This window comes from Cavia porcellus, unplaced genomic scaffold (genome assembly GCF_034190915.1).
Source record: "Cavia porcellus strain 051 isolate PalLab524CR breed Dunkin Hartley unplaced genomic scaffold, mCavPor4.1 scaffold_11, whole genome shotgun sequence".
NCBI lineage: Eukaryota > Metazoa > Chordata > Mammalia > Rodentia > Caviidae > Cavia > Cavia porcellus.
In genome coordinates, this window is record NW_026947494.1 from 43,790,156 (window position 1) to 43,805,047 (window position 14,892).

General features: G+C 32.8%; 1 protein-coding gene and 1 non-coding gene across 2 annotated transcripts in view; one reads left to right on the forward strand and one right to left on the reverse strand.

Moving 5' to 3' along the window:
• The window catches only part of Mtrex (Mtr4 exosome RNA helicase), an 83,194-nt gene that overhangs the window by 10,302 nt on the left and 58,000 nt on the right, over window positions 1-14,892 (forward strand). The window contains exons 2-5 of the mRNA XM_003470260.5: window positions 1,332-1,469; window positions 2,982-3,048; window positions 7,577-7,639; window positions 8,255-8,367. Of these exons, the coding sequence (XP_003470308.1) occupies window positions 1,332-1,469; window positions 2,982-3,048; window positions 7,577-7,639; window positions 8,255-8,367 (381 nt within the window). The remainder of the gene's footprint in view (window positions 1-1,331; window positions 1,470-2,981; window positions 3,049-7,576; window positions 7,640-8,254; window positions 8,368-14,892) is intronic.
• On the reverse strand, window positions 10,207-10,313 carry LOC111756983 (U6 spliceosomal RNA). The gene has a single exon (XR_002791370.1). It is a non-coding gene; the product is annotated as a U6 spliceosomal RNA (small nuclear RNA).

Below are 14,892 nucleotides of genomic sequence, written 5' to 3' on the forward strand. Positions count from 1 at the left end.
ATCTGATTCATTTCTCTTAAGATTGTGGTGTTAAAGTGTGTCCATTTACTTAAAATGCCACAAGTTTATCCTTTTTATATGTTGAAGTAGTACTTTAGTCTTTTTTGATTTCTTAGTGGTGCCTTCTGATGAATAGAAATTCTTAGGGTTCATGTAGTCCAATTTAATCGTACTTTTTTAGGTAAATAATTTTATACCTAACAAGTCTTAAAGATATTCTCAGTTTATCTTAAAGAAGCTTTGTTATTTTTGCCTTCCATAGTTAGATCTAAAATTCATGTGGAATTGATCTTTTTCTTATGTTGAAGGTAGTGATCAGATTAATTTCTTCCCCTGTATTTAGTCCATCAAACATCCATTTATTATTACTACTTGAGTCAGCAAATCCAACCACACACACAAAAATTTCTTCCATGTTATTAGATAGATGATGTAGGAGAAAGCATTAAATGTTTATTGAAAAGTGCTTATGTGAATGCCTAATGTTTTAATTAACAAGTTTATGGTGTGATACTTCTGTTAGCATAAATTAAACACCTGTGTAAATTAAGTTGCCATTGATAAAGCAAAAGAACTGAGAAAATCAATTTACAGTAGGGAGGATTTATTTTAACACACTATTTCAGAGGTTTGGGTCCATGTTTGCCTGACTCCATTAAAACAATGGAACCTGAGGTGAGGCAGAGTATCTTGGCAGTAGGAGTACACTTTAAAGGAAGCAGTTTATTTCATGACAGCCAGGAAGCAGAGAAAGATAGGAGACAGGAAGCTGGACACAAAATACCCCCATAAACATACACAAACTGGATCCTGCTTCCTAAGTTTTTATTACCTCCCAATAATTCATCAAATTATGAACCTGTCAGTGAATTAATCTGTTGATGAGAAAAAACACTGTGTTCTAATCTCTTCCCCAAATCCCTACCTCTGAACATTGCCGCATTGAGGACCACACCTTCAACACATGAACCTTTGGGTGACATATCAGACCCACATCTTAATCCCTTAATAAAAATATGAACTGTAAAAGGAGTAGTGAAGTTTTACTAAATAAAAGGTTCAGGTATACTGAGCTTCTGTCCAAATGTTTTGGTTTGTAACATTTATGTGCTTAAAAGATTACCTTTTTTTGGTGAATGGCATATATAATATATGGAGAAATATTTTATGGTGTTACCTTTATATTAAGAACTAATACAGGCTGGGGATTTAGCTCAGCGCCTGCCTGTCAGGTGCAAGTTATGAGTTCGATCTCAGGTACAAGTTTAAAAAAAAAAAAAAAAAGAACTAATACAGAATTTCCCTGAAAAAGTAAACTGTTTACTTTTCAGGAAACGTTCTGATGGTAAATTACCATCTGAGTCAACTAATAGTGGAAAAAACAAGAGAGATACCGACTTTGAAGGCACAGATGAACCCATTTTTGGAAAGAAACCCAGGATAGAAGAGTCAATAACTGAAGATCTAAGGTAATATTTCCATTGTTATAAATGTTAGTAAAGCTTTATTTGGGGATTGCATGAAGTTTTAAAAATTGCTTATATTTTATAATGTTTGCTAAATTGATAGAATGAAAATAGTTTATGTATACAAAGAGGCTTGTAAATATAGTACATGTGAAATTAGACAATTGGTTAAAACAGAAATGACTCATCTTTTGATATTTCAGAATCTAGTTTTGAGAAAGAATCTTGAAATTGATTTTTTTAAAGAAATATATTTCTTTTACTTATTAATATCTTAGGTGTTTACTCACTGGAGGAGTAGAACATTTAGTATATGTGCTGCCAAAGTGTGCACTGGAGAAGTAGATTAAAAAGAAACAGTAAAGCTCATCCAATGGAAGGAATTAAAATTTTCATTGTTTTGAAGGGCTATGAATCTCAAGGCACTTGCCAGTAAGGAAACCCAAAGATATCTGTGACTGGATATTTTCTGGTATTGGTATTTCACAGATATTGAAAGTTATAACTTTCTAGAGTTGTTCACAGTATTTTTAGTTGATCTGATTCCTGTTATAATGATGTTTAGAATTTTGGCTTTTGCCTTTTTCTTCTGTGCTATATTCTTGGTTAGTGTATTGATGAAGTTTTTTTTAATTTCTTTTTTAACCAGTTAGTTTCTGTTACAGCTAGTAAAATTATCTACTATAAATGCTGAAAGATGTATCATTGAAATAGTTAACATGTACAACTTACTGAAGCTATTGTAATAGGTAACAAAATAATACTTTTGTTGTTGTTGTTTTTGGTACTGGGAATTGAACTCACGACCTCGCGCTTGCCACACAGGCACTTATGCCACTGAGCTAAATCTTTGGCCCAATAATACTGGTTTTTTAAAAAGTCTTTTTTACTTATTTTTGTAACTTTTGAGTTTTATTCAAACTGGTTATTGACTTTAAGTATCAGATGTATGTGTGCTGCCTGAGAAAATATTAAGAATCAGACGTACAATAATAAGAAAATAATATATCTAGCATAAAAATATACATCTAATTTTCTTCCTTTTATTCACAGTTCTGACCTCACAAAGCGTTAACCTAAATGATCATAATGTAGGATTTTGATGAGAATAAAGAATGCTTTAAAATTATAGCATGATCTGAATTAGAGTAGTTTGTTTTATATACTCTATTGTGTGTTGAGTTTTATGACCAGCTTCCTTTTGAGATAGTAATGGTACTTTATAGAAGAACTTGTTGTTCAAAATAGTTCTTGGAACTAAGCTGACACAATTTTTGATTAATTTTTTGGCAATATTATAGTTGTAATAAAGATGTCAACTGAGTAGTTTGAATGTTCAACATGTACTATATATAAATAATGTAAAATTTCTGAATATTAATATCTAAAGTTTTTCCAATTTGGAATATTGATAATTGGCCAATATAATTTTATTTCCAGTGCAGATTGGGAGAATTATTATTTACTCTAGAAAAATAATTTGTGTTTGATTGTAATCATTTTTTTTTTTTTAAGTTTGGCAGATCTGATGCCCAGGGTTAAGGTACAGTCTGTTGAAACTGTTGAAGGATGTACACATGAGGTAAGTACAAACAGTATTCAATAGGTTGATATTAAAATGGAATTTTTCTTTATAATATCTAGTAAAATGATTAGCAAGCAACTTAACCTTAAAGGTCTTTAAAACAATAAGAAGACTTTGCAGGTACACATAATCTAGTGGAAAAGCTGGCAATTTATTATGAAGCCTGGGTTCAGTGCTGATCTAGCAGTTTTCCTAACTCCTCATGTGCACATGTATGTAAATTTATTAGTAAGTTTGTAGTACATAGTGATTACGTTCATCATGGGGAGTTGATAAATGAGTATAACACCTCTTAAATCCTGTCCTCTTTTGCAAAAGATCTGTCTCCCTGTTTTCTGTTACCGCTTATTTTGCTCTTATATTTTGGGTTTCTCATATAAGAGAAACCATGTCTAATTTATTTCAGTCAACATTTTTAATGTGCATTCATTTTCCTGCAAGTGACTCAGATTTATCCTTTATGTCAGAGTAGTACTCTATTGTATAAATGTGACATTTTCTCCGTCCATTTATCCATTGATGGGCATACAGGCCACTTTCATAATTTAGCTGTTAAGAGTTGTTCTACTATAAACATAGGAATGCACATATTACTGTAATATGATACCTTTAACTCTTTCAGAAAGAAATCTAAAAGGGGAATAGTTGGGTTGAATAGAATTTCTAGTTTCAGTATTTTGAGGAATTTCCATAGTTACTAGTGTGCATTCCCATCTATAAAATAGAAGGGTTCCTTTTTCCTTTCAGCCTCGCCAGTATTTATTACTCAGTTTCTTGATGATGGCAGTTCTTTCTGAGTATGATGGAATCTTGGTGTTGTTTTAATTTGCATTCTCTGCTAGTCAAGATGTTGAATATTTTTTCATGTAAGTAACTATCTGCCATATCTGACCACAGTCTGTTCATTTGTCCATGTTTTGATTGGGACTTTTAACCTTGGCAGTTTAATTTTTTTGAGTTCTTTGTATTGTCTAAGTTGTTAGCCCTCTGAGAATTAGCTGATGGTCATGAATTTCTTAAGGTTTTTTTTGTCTTGGAAATACCTAATTTCTCCATCGGTTTTGAAAGGCAGTTTTGCAAGATATGTCAGTGTGTATGAAGTTTTCTTTTACAGTTTGAACCACTGTATTTGAAGCTTTCCTGGCTTTTAAGGTTTGTGTTGAAAAGTCTACTGTAATAATAATGAATTTACCTTGTCTCTTAACTGCTTTTAAGATTCTGTCCTTTGGTTGGACTTTCAGGACTTTGAGTAAGATGTGTTAAGGAGAAAGTGTTTTCTGATCATAACTATTTGGGTTTCTTTTTTTAAAATTTTTTTTAAAAATCAAAAAAAGGAATAGAAATAATACAGAATTTTAAAAAACGCTATAAGAAATCAACACTAGTTAATATATTGCATATCGTTATGTTAGAAGTAGTTCAAGTTACAAGACCTAGGCTTAAAAAATGAACAAGCAATGGCAGCACAAACTGTTCTTTTTGATGAACTAACAGAGTTAGTTGTCTTGCACGCATATATATACATACAGTTATATGTGAATACTGCTTACATATAATTTTTTCCTTTCTTCCATGTCTTTTAGCTCAGCTAGCTTTATATTAGTCTTGTGTAAGCTACTTGGGTTTCTATATCCCTCACTTTTCTGTACATTAAAGTTTTTCATCATTATTGGAAAGTTTTCTATTTCTGTAAGCAGGTTTCATGACCTTTGTATCGTCTTCTAATTTTCAGTAATTCTAATTAATTTTAGGTTAGAATTTTTTGTGTCATCTAGAAGTTGTTAAATCTTTTTATCATGTCTTCATTGTTTTTAAAGTAACTGTGAGTTCTAGTTCTGATTCTGTCCTCACACTGGTCACTTCTGTTTCCCATATTTCCAATAAAATTTTTAATCCCCTGGATTTCTGTTTGGTACTTTTTAATGAACTCTTAATTGTTTCCTAAAGTATTCATTCATATTTAGTGTCTTTTAGTTCAGCTAGCTTTTTATTAGAGTCTTATGTAAGCTTATTTATCGTTTTGAACTATATTACTGTTTTCGTCTATGCCTTTCATCTTTATAATAAAACTTTACAGCAAGTTGTTGTAACAGGTAGTCGAGAAACCTTAAATCTGTATAGAATAAGCAGAGAAATTCCAAATTAATAAAAATAGCTTTTGATGTAGATTTGCAACTTTATTAAAATACCTTTGTTGATAAGCATTCTTTTATGTTTCCTTAGAAACAACAATTAGTTTGTCAGCTGTAAAGCCCATTTGATCAATCATTCAGTACTTGTTTTAGCACCTATTCAATGCTCTGGGCTATGAAAGAGAAACAGCTCTAAAGACATAGAAACCTCTCTGTGCTCCATCATTATCTTCAAGTCTGCCAGTTTGTCACCTCTTCTTTCTTCTTCAGAAGGTAACTTTATGTCTTCCCACAGAGGCTAAAGTCTTCTGATGCATAACCTCTATCTCTAAGCCCATGTGCTGCTTTCATATCCACTGAAGGGAAAGAGCATTACCCTTTGTGAGCTAATGATGGTTGTTCTGCCAGTCTTGGTTTTATCTTATGATGCTTCACAAAGACTTGTCAGTTTCATTTTTCATTGAGTAGAATCTCTTTTTTCTCTACATATTTTCCTTTTCTAAAAATCAGCATATGAACATTGAAAAGCATCTTTTATTTTAGGTTGCATTTTAGCCACTGTATTGGTTTTCTTCTTTTGTGGTTGTAGCCTTTCATTAAATATTTTTGTGTCAGATATATTTTATTATATACTAATAAAAAATTAAAAAATAAGAAAGACATTTTTTCACATAATTTCTGTTGAGCGGTTTGCTTAAGAAGCTGTTCAACAACCTGACTTTTCATCCCATCTTTTAGTCTAATATAATTTTACTTCTTTTCTAATTCTTTGAAATTATTCTGGCAAAAATCACCCTGACTGCTGAATATTTGACTCTTGAACATTGTCCTGGTGTTACTAGTTTTCTGACATATCTCTGTGGGTTTCTGCTTTTTGTATATGTATTATGTTGGTATCACCCAGACTCTTCAAAGATAAATAACTCTTTGATTCTTGGAGTTGTAAAAACAAAATTTTGTTGTTATTAAGTCCCAGGCATGTTGAATTTTTAATTGCTGATATTCTTTACTCATATCAGAGACTATTAAGAGAGATGTGATAGAGGTCAGCTGACTAACCAGCCATACATGGTTTATCATTTATGGTGGGACTCATCATCATTTTGGGTCTAGCTTTCACATTCAGACCTACAAAATGGCCTTTGTTAGTGTACTGCTGGACACTTCAGGATAGTCTGATATTCACTATGTGTATAAGAGATAGAAGTGTTCTAAAGAATCTCATTTCTTTAAATTAATGGATAAGGCATCCTCTCAACTGTTAAGCTAGATGAAGATTGAATTTAGTAACTCAGTTTCTTGAAATCATAATAGAGGAATTGTTTTAAAGGAAAATCTAATAAAAACTATTCCTGTCCCCAGACGTTTTCATTTATCTTGCTAAATTGTGAAACGACAGACTCATAAATTTAAACTACCAAATTCTGTTTCTTTATAGATTCTGTTTTGAACATATTTTGTTTAACACTTTGTTCATACTTGAAATTAATAAGTTGATATATTGAGTTCCTCTTTTCTTAATTGTAGTTGATTCTTAGTCATTTTCTGAAACCCTGCCCATGTCTTAATTATAATTGAGTCACAGGTTCACTGACGGTCTCAGTATTTCTGAGACACCTAATTTCATCCAATTTTCTTAATAGAATTACTTTTAGAAATGTAGTATTTAAGAAATACTTTATTTCTGTGTCTGTTTGGTCTTGTAACTATGTGCTAATCAGCTGGATTTCTGTTGTACAGTTAGAAATATATAAACTTTACTAGTATTTTTAACCCTTGGGACTTGTAGAAACATTGTGAATTGGCGATCTTAATCTTTACTAGAAGAACATTAATTTTCTGATCCAAGCAATAAAAACTATCATTTTATTCCACGTAGTTTTCTTTCATACGGTGACGTACCATATATGTTAATTCAGCCTTTTTTGAACATTCATTAACGTCAGTAAATGTAGTTGGTATGGGAAATAAGTAAGATAGCTGCTGGACTTTATAATCATGGATTCTTCAGGAGTACAACCTTAGAAGTCTTCAATAACTTTTCCGTTAGGCCAGTGGTAGTAGAGGTATATAGTATTTGAATATTATAGTTTTAACTTTTTGTCTTGTTCTTAAAGATGTTTATTTTTATGGTACCTGAGACTATCAAAACATTCTAGCTGGTCATAGTGACCTGCACATTTAATCCCAGCTATTCAGGAGGCTATAGTGGGAGAATTGCTTAGGCCCACAAATTTGAGACCACCCTGGGAACCATAGTGAGACCCTGTCTCAAAATGAAAGTAAAAAAAAAAAATTCTAGTTCATCACTTCTATTGTTTAGATCTTTATTGATTTGAAGGTGTTGAATGTCGAATAGTAGATTTGTAATTTTTTTGTGAATTTGACAACAGGTTGCACTTCCTGCAGATGAAGATTATTTACCACTTAAACCTCGAATTGGGAAAGCTGCAAAGGTTTGTTCGTTGTGTGTGTGTTTGTTGGTTTGTTTTGGTATCAGGAATCAAACTCAGGATCTTGCAGTTGCCAGGAAGGTGCTGTGCCGGTGAACTACATCCCAAGCATGTACTTTGTATTCAGAGTTTTGTGAGACTTTTAGAAATCTTAAAAATTTTTCAAATGAAATTTGTAAATTTCCAGTGTGACTTTGCCAGCAAGATGTCAACTACAAAATTATAGTAAAAACCAAATTAGTAAACAACCATGCTGGAAAGCAAGTATCATATGATGAGAGATTCAAACCTTAAAATAATGATTTTCAACTTGGTAGAATTTAAGGAAAGTTATCCTTACTGTTAAAAAATAAATGCACATACAAATTTTTCTTGTACCTTTAAGGTCCAACTTATTATTTAATGTGTATACAACTATAATTGAAAGATTAAATAATAGAACTAACACCTGTGATGTCTATAAAAACATATTTTTTTTTCTTAATTTTCCCTAGTGGGCGGTACGTATCCTGTATAAAATCACAAAGTATGCTAAAAGAGTGCTTTTTTTTTTTTTAACTTGGAATGTGAAATAGCTATGTATTTTTCATACAATAATTAATATTTTTGTTTTTATAGGAATACCCATTTATACTTGATGCTTTTCAAAGAGAAGCCATTCAGTGTGTTGATAATAACCAGTCTGTTTTAGTATCTGCTCATACTTCAGCGGGAAAAACTGTATGTGCTGAGTAAGTGACTTTCTTTTTAATGAAATGTTAAAAATTTAATTTATTAATGGGCGTGGTGGCACACTGCCTGTAATTTCAGAACTTGGAAGACTGAAGCAAAAGAATGTCTGCATGTTTGAGCCCCACCTGGGCTACATTGTGAGTTGAAGTCCAGCTTGACTTGAACTATATACCCTGTCTCAAAACAACAAATAAAAAATCAATGTATTGTGTTGTCTGTAAAAATTTCTATTTTTTGGTTTGATTTATATAAATAAAGCTGGTTATGCTTATGTCTTTATATTTAGTAGGTATCTTTAATTTTTTTTTCTGAATCTACTAATCTATTTAGGACCTTTAGTATATTGTTTAAATAGGAATTATGAGAGAAAGCATCCTTGCTTGATCCCTGATATTAGAGAAAATATACTATCTTTCATCATTAAATCTGTCTTTTATAGGTGCTTTTTATCAGCTTGAAAAAGATTCATAGTATTTTTAGTTTGCACAGATTATGTGTATGCATATAAAATATTTAGATACAGATTGAAGTGATTGTTTTGCTCTGCTAATGTGACAAAACATGTTGATTGATTTTAAATGAATAGTTCTGAGATAAATTGCATTTGGTCATGATATATAAATGTATTACTGTATTGAATTTCTGAAAAATTTTTAAAGAATTTTATAGTTTGCATTCCTGGAGTTTATTGCTTTTGTAGTTTTATTTTGTTGTTGTTGTTTGTTTTTTTTCTGGTTTTAGTATCAGGGCAATCTTTGCTTCTCTTTTTTTTTTTGTTGATCTGGCTTGAGTTCTCAGTATTACCTTTTAAAAAGTCCAGCTCATTTTTTTTTTAAATTGGTTTTCATTTTGATCTTTTCTTTCACTTACTGTGTGCTTTCATTGAGGTAAAACAACTCACTGGTGAGGTAAAAGTGAAGTAATTGTTTTGAGACCCTTTTTTCTAACAGGCATTTGATGGCTAAAGTTTGCCTTTAATATATATGATATTTTTTAAGTAAATAATCTATCATGATAAGTTATATTTGATCTAGGTTTTTTAAAATTTTATTTTAAAGAGGGTAAAATTAAACAGACCATAAGAAAACAATGTAACAGACACAGATTTCAAAGCACGACAACCAGAGATCTTCACCGTCTATCACATTGTCTCTTGTTTTCTTCCCAACAGTGGTCCATATCTTTGCATACAATGAATACATACAAAACAAAATACTATAAAACTGATCAGAACAGGATGATGAAGGCATTTTAGTTCTTTTTTGTCTTTTTTTTTGAGACAGGGACTCTATGTGCTTTGAGCAGGCCTTGAGCTCACTTTGTAGCCCAGGCTGGTTTTGATCTCGCAGTGATCCTCCTGCCTCAGCCTCCTGAGTGCTGGAATTACAGGCGTGAGCCACACCGCTCGGCTCTAGGCATTTTAGTTCTTCAAGACCAGACAACAGAGATGTCAACAATGGTTGTCATAGTGTCGCTCATTCTCTTCAAAATAGCTATCCATACCTTCATGTATGTTGAAATTAAACCAAACAAAACAGACTAAAATCACTCTGAACAAAGAATAATAGTATTGCTGGATTTCACATGATGCTATGGAATCGGCACTGGCTAACTTAGTGTCTCTTTGTCTTCACAGTAGCTGTTCATTGCATTGTACATTATATAATCGATACTCATAAAGTTTTTGGAAGTTCTACATATGCATGAGTCTCTACATCTATACCTATTCTTTCTATATTAGAGGGAAAAACAAGACAAATTCCTAGAAAAACATGAAGCAAAAAAGACATAAGCAACAATAGCAGAAAGCCCAGAACACTGACAATATAGACCTTCAAAAAAATATGGAATGCTTCACGAATTTGCATGTCATCCTTGCGCAGGGGCCATGCTAATCTTCTCTGTATCGTTCCAGTTTTAGCATATGTGCTGCTGAAGTGAACACTAAGTTTTTGTATATCTTTTTCCTTCTGCATAAAAAAATTTCTTTAACATTTGTTGTAGAACAAATCTCCTGATGAGAAATTTTTTTTAAAGATTTCTACATATTAAAAATTCTTATGTTTTCTTGTCTTTCTTTTCTTTTTTCTTTCTTTCTTTCTTTTTTTTTTTTGTGACAAGATGTTGTGCAATTCAGGCCTTAAAATTACTTTGTAACCTCAAACAAGCAGCCATCCTCCTGTCTCAGCCTCCTGAGTTCTGGGATTACATGCATGCACTCCCATGCCTGGTTTTTCAGTTTTGAAAGGTGTTTTCCTTAGGGTTGAGATCTTTTTTTTTTTTTTTTCTTCTTTTTTCTTTTTTATCGGTACTGGGGATCGAACTCACGACTGCCTGCTTGCAAGGCAGGTACTTATGCCGCTGAGCTAAACCTCCAGCCCTGAGGTCAGACTTTTTAAGGATTATCTTTTGACTTATATCATTTTTTTTTTTATTTTATTCATACATGTTAGCAGTACATAGTGATTCTTACATTTCCTTGTGGGAATTTGGGCCATGTACATAACATCTTAATTCTTGTTACACACACACACCCCCCACACACATACACCATCTTGCATCATTTATAACAAGCAATCTATTACAGCCCTTACTATTGTTCCTTCATGTGTAATAATGTCTTTCCCTCTGACTGTTTTTTAAGATTTTGAATCGTGATTCAAGCAGCCTGTTTATGCTATATTGTAGTATAGCATTTTTCTGTGTCTTTGTGCATTGGGTTTGTTTTGCTCCCATGGTCCGCCTTTGGGGACTGTGTACTTATATTATGCCACCCAAGGGTATCCGATAACTCACTAATTATGTGTTACTATTTTTTTTTATTTTATTTAAGGAGAAAAAAGAAAAAAAAAAACAGAAAAAGGGTACAAGTTATACAGAATTTCAGAAAAAATAAACAGTAGGAAATCACTAGTTAATTACATATTGTCATCTTAGAAATAGTTGTTCAAGTTACAAAATTAAAGCATATACAGGGGACTTTCAAACAGTGAGATTGGAAACAATTTTGTTTAATGATCCAGTAAAACTCAGTAATATGATTATCGATCTTATACACTTAAATATATATGCAGTTATATCCTTTAGTGCACTTTCTTTTTCTTTCTTTTGTACAATGACAATTACACATTTTGGGTTTTATTACTCCCACAGTTCTTATTACTTTTTTTCTTGGAAGAAAGTAAAACTAAATGTGACATAACAGGACAGAGTCAGTCAAATCAAAAGGATGGACATAATACATAATACAAAAACAAAATACAAGGTGATCAACAATGGTTACCATAATGCCTCTTGTTATCTTAAAAAGAATTGCCTATATCATCAGTTATAATAAAATTGAACAAAACAGTAAAGAATAAGACCAATAAAACCAAAACATTGGAGGCATTAGAGGACTTCAAAAGAAGATAATAGTCAACCAGAATGGGCATCACAATGAATCTTATTTTCTTCATAGTTGTTGCCTATACTTTGAAACTCAGTACTATCAAGCATAACAGAATAGAGGAAAATCAGTCAAAACAAGATGGTGAGAGCAATACAGGGTTTCAAATCAAGTTAATAGGAAATCAAAGTGGGTTACTATAATATATCCTGCTATTTTTTATTTATTTTTCCCTTAATTAAAAGGAAATGAAAAAATAAAAAACTAGATAACAAAAAGGAGATTGAGATAAAAAAGAGGGCATAACAACAAAACAGCACAGGTCAAAACATAGCCATTTAAGCAAAATAGTGTTTCACCACAAGATAATCTCGACATAAAAATAGTTACCATAGTGTCTATAACTTCATATACTGTAGCATCAAACATATTAAGGCAATGTAAAAACCGTTCAAGAGAATGACAGTATTACAAGGTATTTAGAATCAACTAACAGAAAATGAACAATGGTTTCTGTATGATCTCCTTGACTATAAAAGTTTTTGTTTATATTATCACATATAATAAAATCCAATAAGATATAACAGGTTAGAACCGATGGAGACAGAAGAACAAAAGCTTGATGGGACTTCAAAACAAGAGGATACTAAATCAGCACTACCTCTTATTATGTCTTATTTTCTCCAAAATGGCTGTTCCTACCATCCAACCTTCTCTGCCTCATTTCTCTTGAGCTCTTTTTCTGTCATTAGTTGTCAGATTGTCTTCTTCATTTCGCTTTCTGCTCCATTCATTGTGTCCTCGCTGTCACTGTTTCTGGAATGTTGGTATTTTTCATTGTTAGAATATCCTGCAGTAATCTCTTTTTTTGTTTGTTTGTTTGTTTTGTTTTTAAATCTCTGTAGAGTTGAATTGGTGGTTGCAAATTCCCCTCGTTCCTCTTTATCCTGGAAGCACCTTGTTTTTGCATCAATTTCCAGAGACAGTTGTGCAGGATATATCAATCTTTCAAAGCTTGAATTATTTCCCCCCACGCTCTTCGTGATTTGATGGTTTGTGCCGAGAAGTCTGCTGTAATTTTGATGGGTGTTTCTTTTTAAGTGATCTGTTTCTTATCTCTGACGGCTTTTAATATTCTGTTCTTATACTGGATTTCTGGAATTTTGATTATTATATGCCTAGGTGTAGCTCTGTTTGGGTTGTAGGTGGCTGGGTCCTGTATGCTTCATACATCTGAGTATCTTTACCTTTTGCTAAATTAGGGAAATTCTCCTGGATTATTTCTGTGAATAGCTTTTGTAGTTCATTTGTTTGTGTCCCTACTTCTTCTTTTATGTTCTTAATTCTTAAGTTATAGATCCTCTTATCATCTTCTAGCCTTTGAATTATTGCTGTTTGTTTTCTTGTTATTTTTAAGAAGTTTTTCATTTCATGCTCCCACCTTACAAATCTGTCCTCCAGTTCTGATAATCTGTCCTTAGTTTATTTCAAGCTGTTATGCCAGATTTCAGTAGAGTTTTTAGTTTCCTGGTAATCTCTTTGAATCTGCTTCATGGATTCTGTTTTCTCTATTTTCTCCATCAAACAATTCTCCTCTTTTTTTCTGTTCTTCCATTCCACCATCTGTTTTTTCTTGGGAGGTGCTTAGCATTTCTCTCACTATTCTACTTATTTCTTGCTTTATTTCATTAATTAAACTTCATTTTTGAACTTGTCTATGAGGCTCCGGAGATACCGCTTTATGTCTATTGGTGCTGCGTCTGATATTGCATGTTTTCTGTCTTCATTCTCTTTTGCATTTATCTTTCCTGGATCAGTATTCTCAGGATTGGGGACTGAGGACCCTTTCTTGTTGCTCCCTTCCTCATACTTTTTATTCCTTCCATATAAGCGTATGTAGGAGGCCCAGTTTTTTTTTTTTCCTCTTTGTCTGTTACAGTTTGTTTGAATTCGCCAGCTAGGTATTCTCACCCACTGCAGTGTACTAGGGAGACACAGACCTGGGCAGCCTCTGCTGGGCCTGTTCCTCTAGATCAACCTACTGAAGGCTTCACTGCTAGGGTGCACTGCCAGGTGCAGGGACCTGATTTGGGCTAGCCTACTGGATCTTAGTCTGCGATGTCACCAGGCCAAGCGTTCCCCACCAATCCCGCTTGAGAGGGGAATATGTGACTAAAGTCACTGCAGGGCCCTGTTCTGGCTAATCTGCCCGTTCCCAGAATGTCCTCTGTTGGAGCCTCCTAGTCTATGAAAGGGTCCCCATTTCTCTCACTCACCACAGGTCGATGCAGGGCCCCCTGCCAGTCTATTTTTCTAATGAGTTTCGTTTTCAAATCATTTTTAATGCTGCATTTTCAAATTCACTAATCTTCTGAATTATTGTCTGCATTTAATCTCATTGTATGCATTTTTTAAAAAATCTCAGACATCTTTTTTTTTTTTGCTGGAAGTCCCATTTTGTTTATTTTTGGTGCTGATCATAATCCTTTAAAACATATTGTGAAAGGTGGGCATTTCTTGTGCACTACCTTGGTGCTGTTATCCATAATTTGCTGCTATAATGTATGAAATTTTATCCTCTTGTATTTTAAATTGTCACCATCATGCTTTACAATCTGCAGTACTGTGTATTTTGTCTTTACATAATTTCTAGTTCTAGATGATAAATTGAAGACTTTGAGATCTCTAATTCACCTTATGAATTTTTTGCAGATTTAATATATAAAAGTACATTATAAAATTTGACTGTTCAAGAGTTGTATAAAAACATAAAAATATGTTGAAGAGATACACTTTTTTTGAACATCTGCACTTATGAAAGAAAAATATCATTTCTTTGGGCAAATGCATATGTAGTGGCAATCTATCAGCTTTTGGTAGATTTTATCAAGATTAAGTTTTTCATGGTATTTCAGATGACTGCAATTGTAAAGCTGGATGCAGACAACTGCCAACCATAGTGTCTTGGTTACTTTTCTCTTATTGCTGAGACTGCCAAAATTAGGGAAGGGAAGATTTATTTAGCTTACAATTTTTGGAGGTTTCAGTCCATACTCAGCTGGCTCCAAGGCTGGCGTGGCTAAAGGGCAACTACAAGCAACAAGCGCAAACTGTAAAAAAGGAGGAAAGCTTGCCT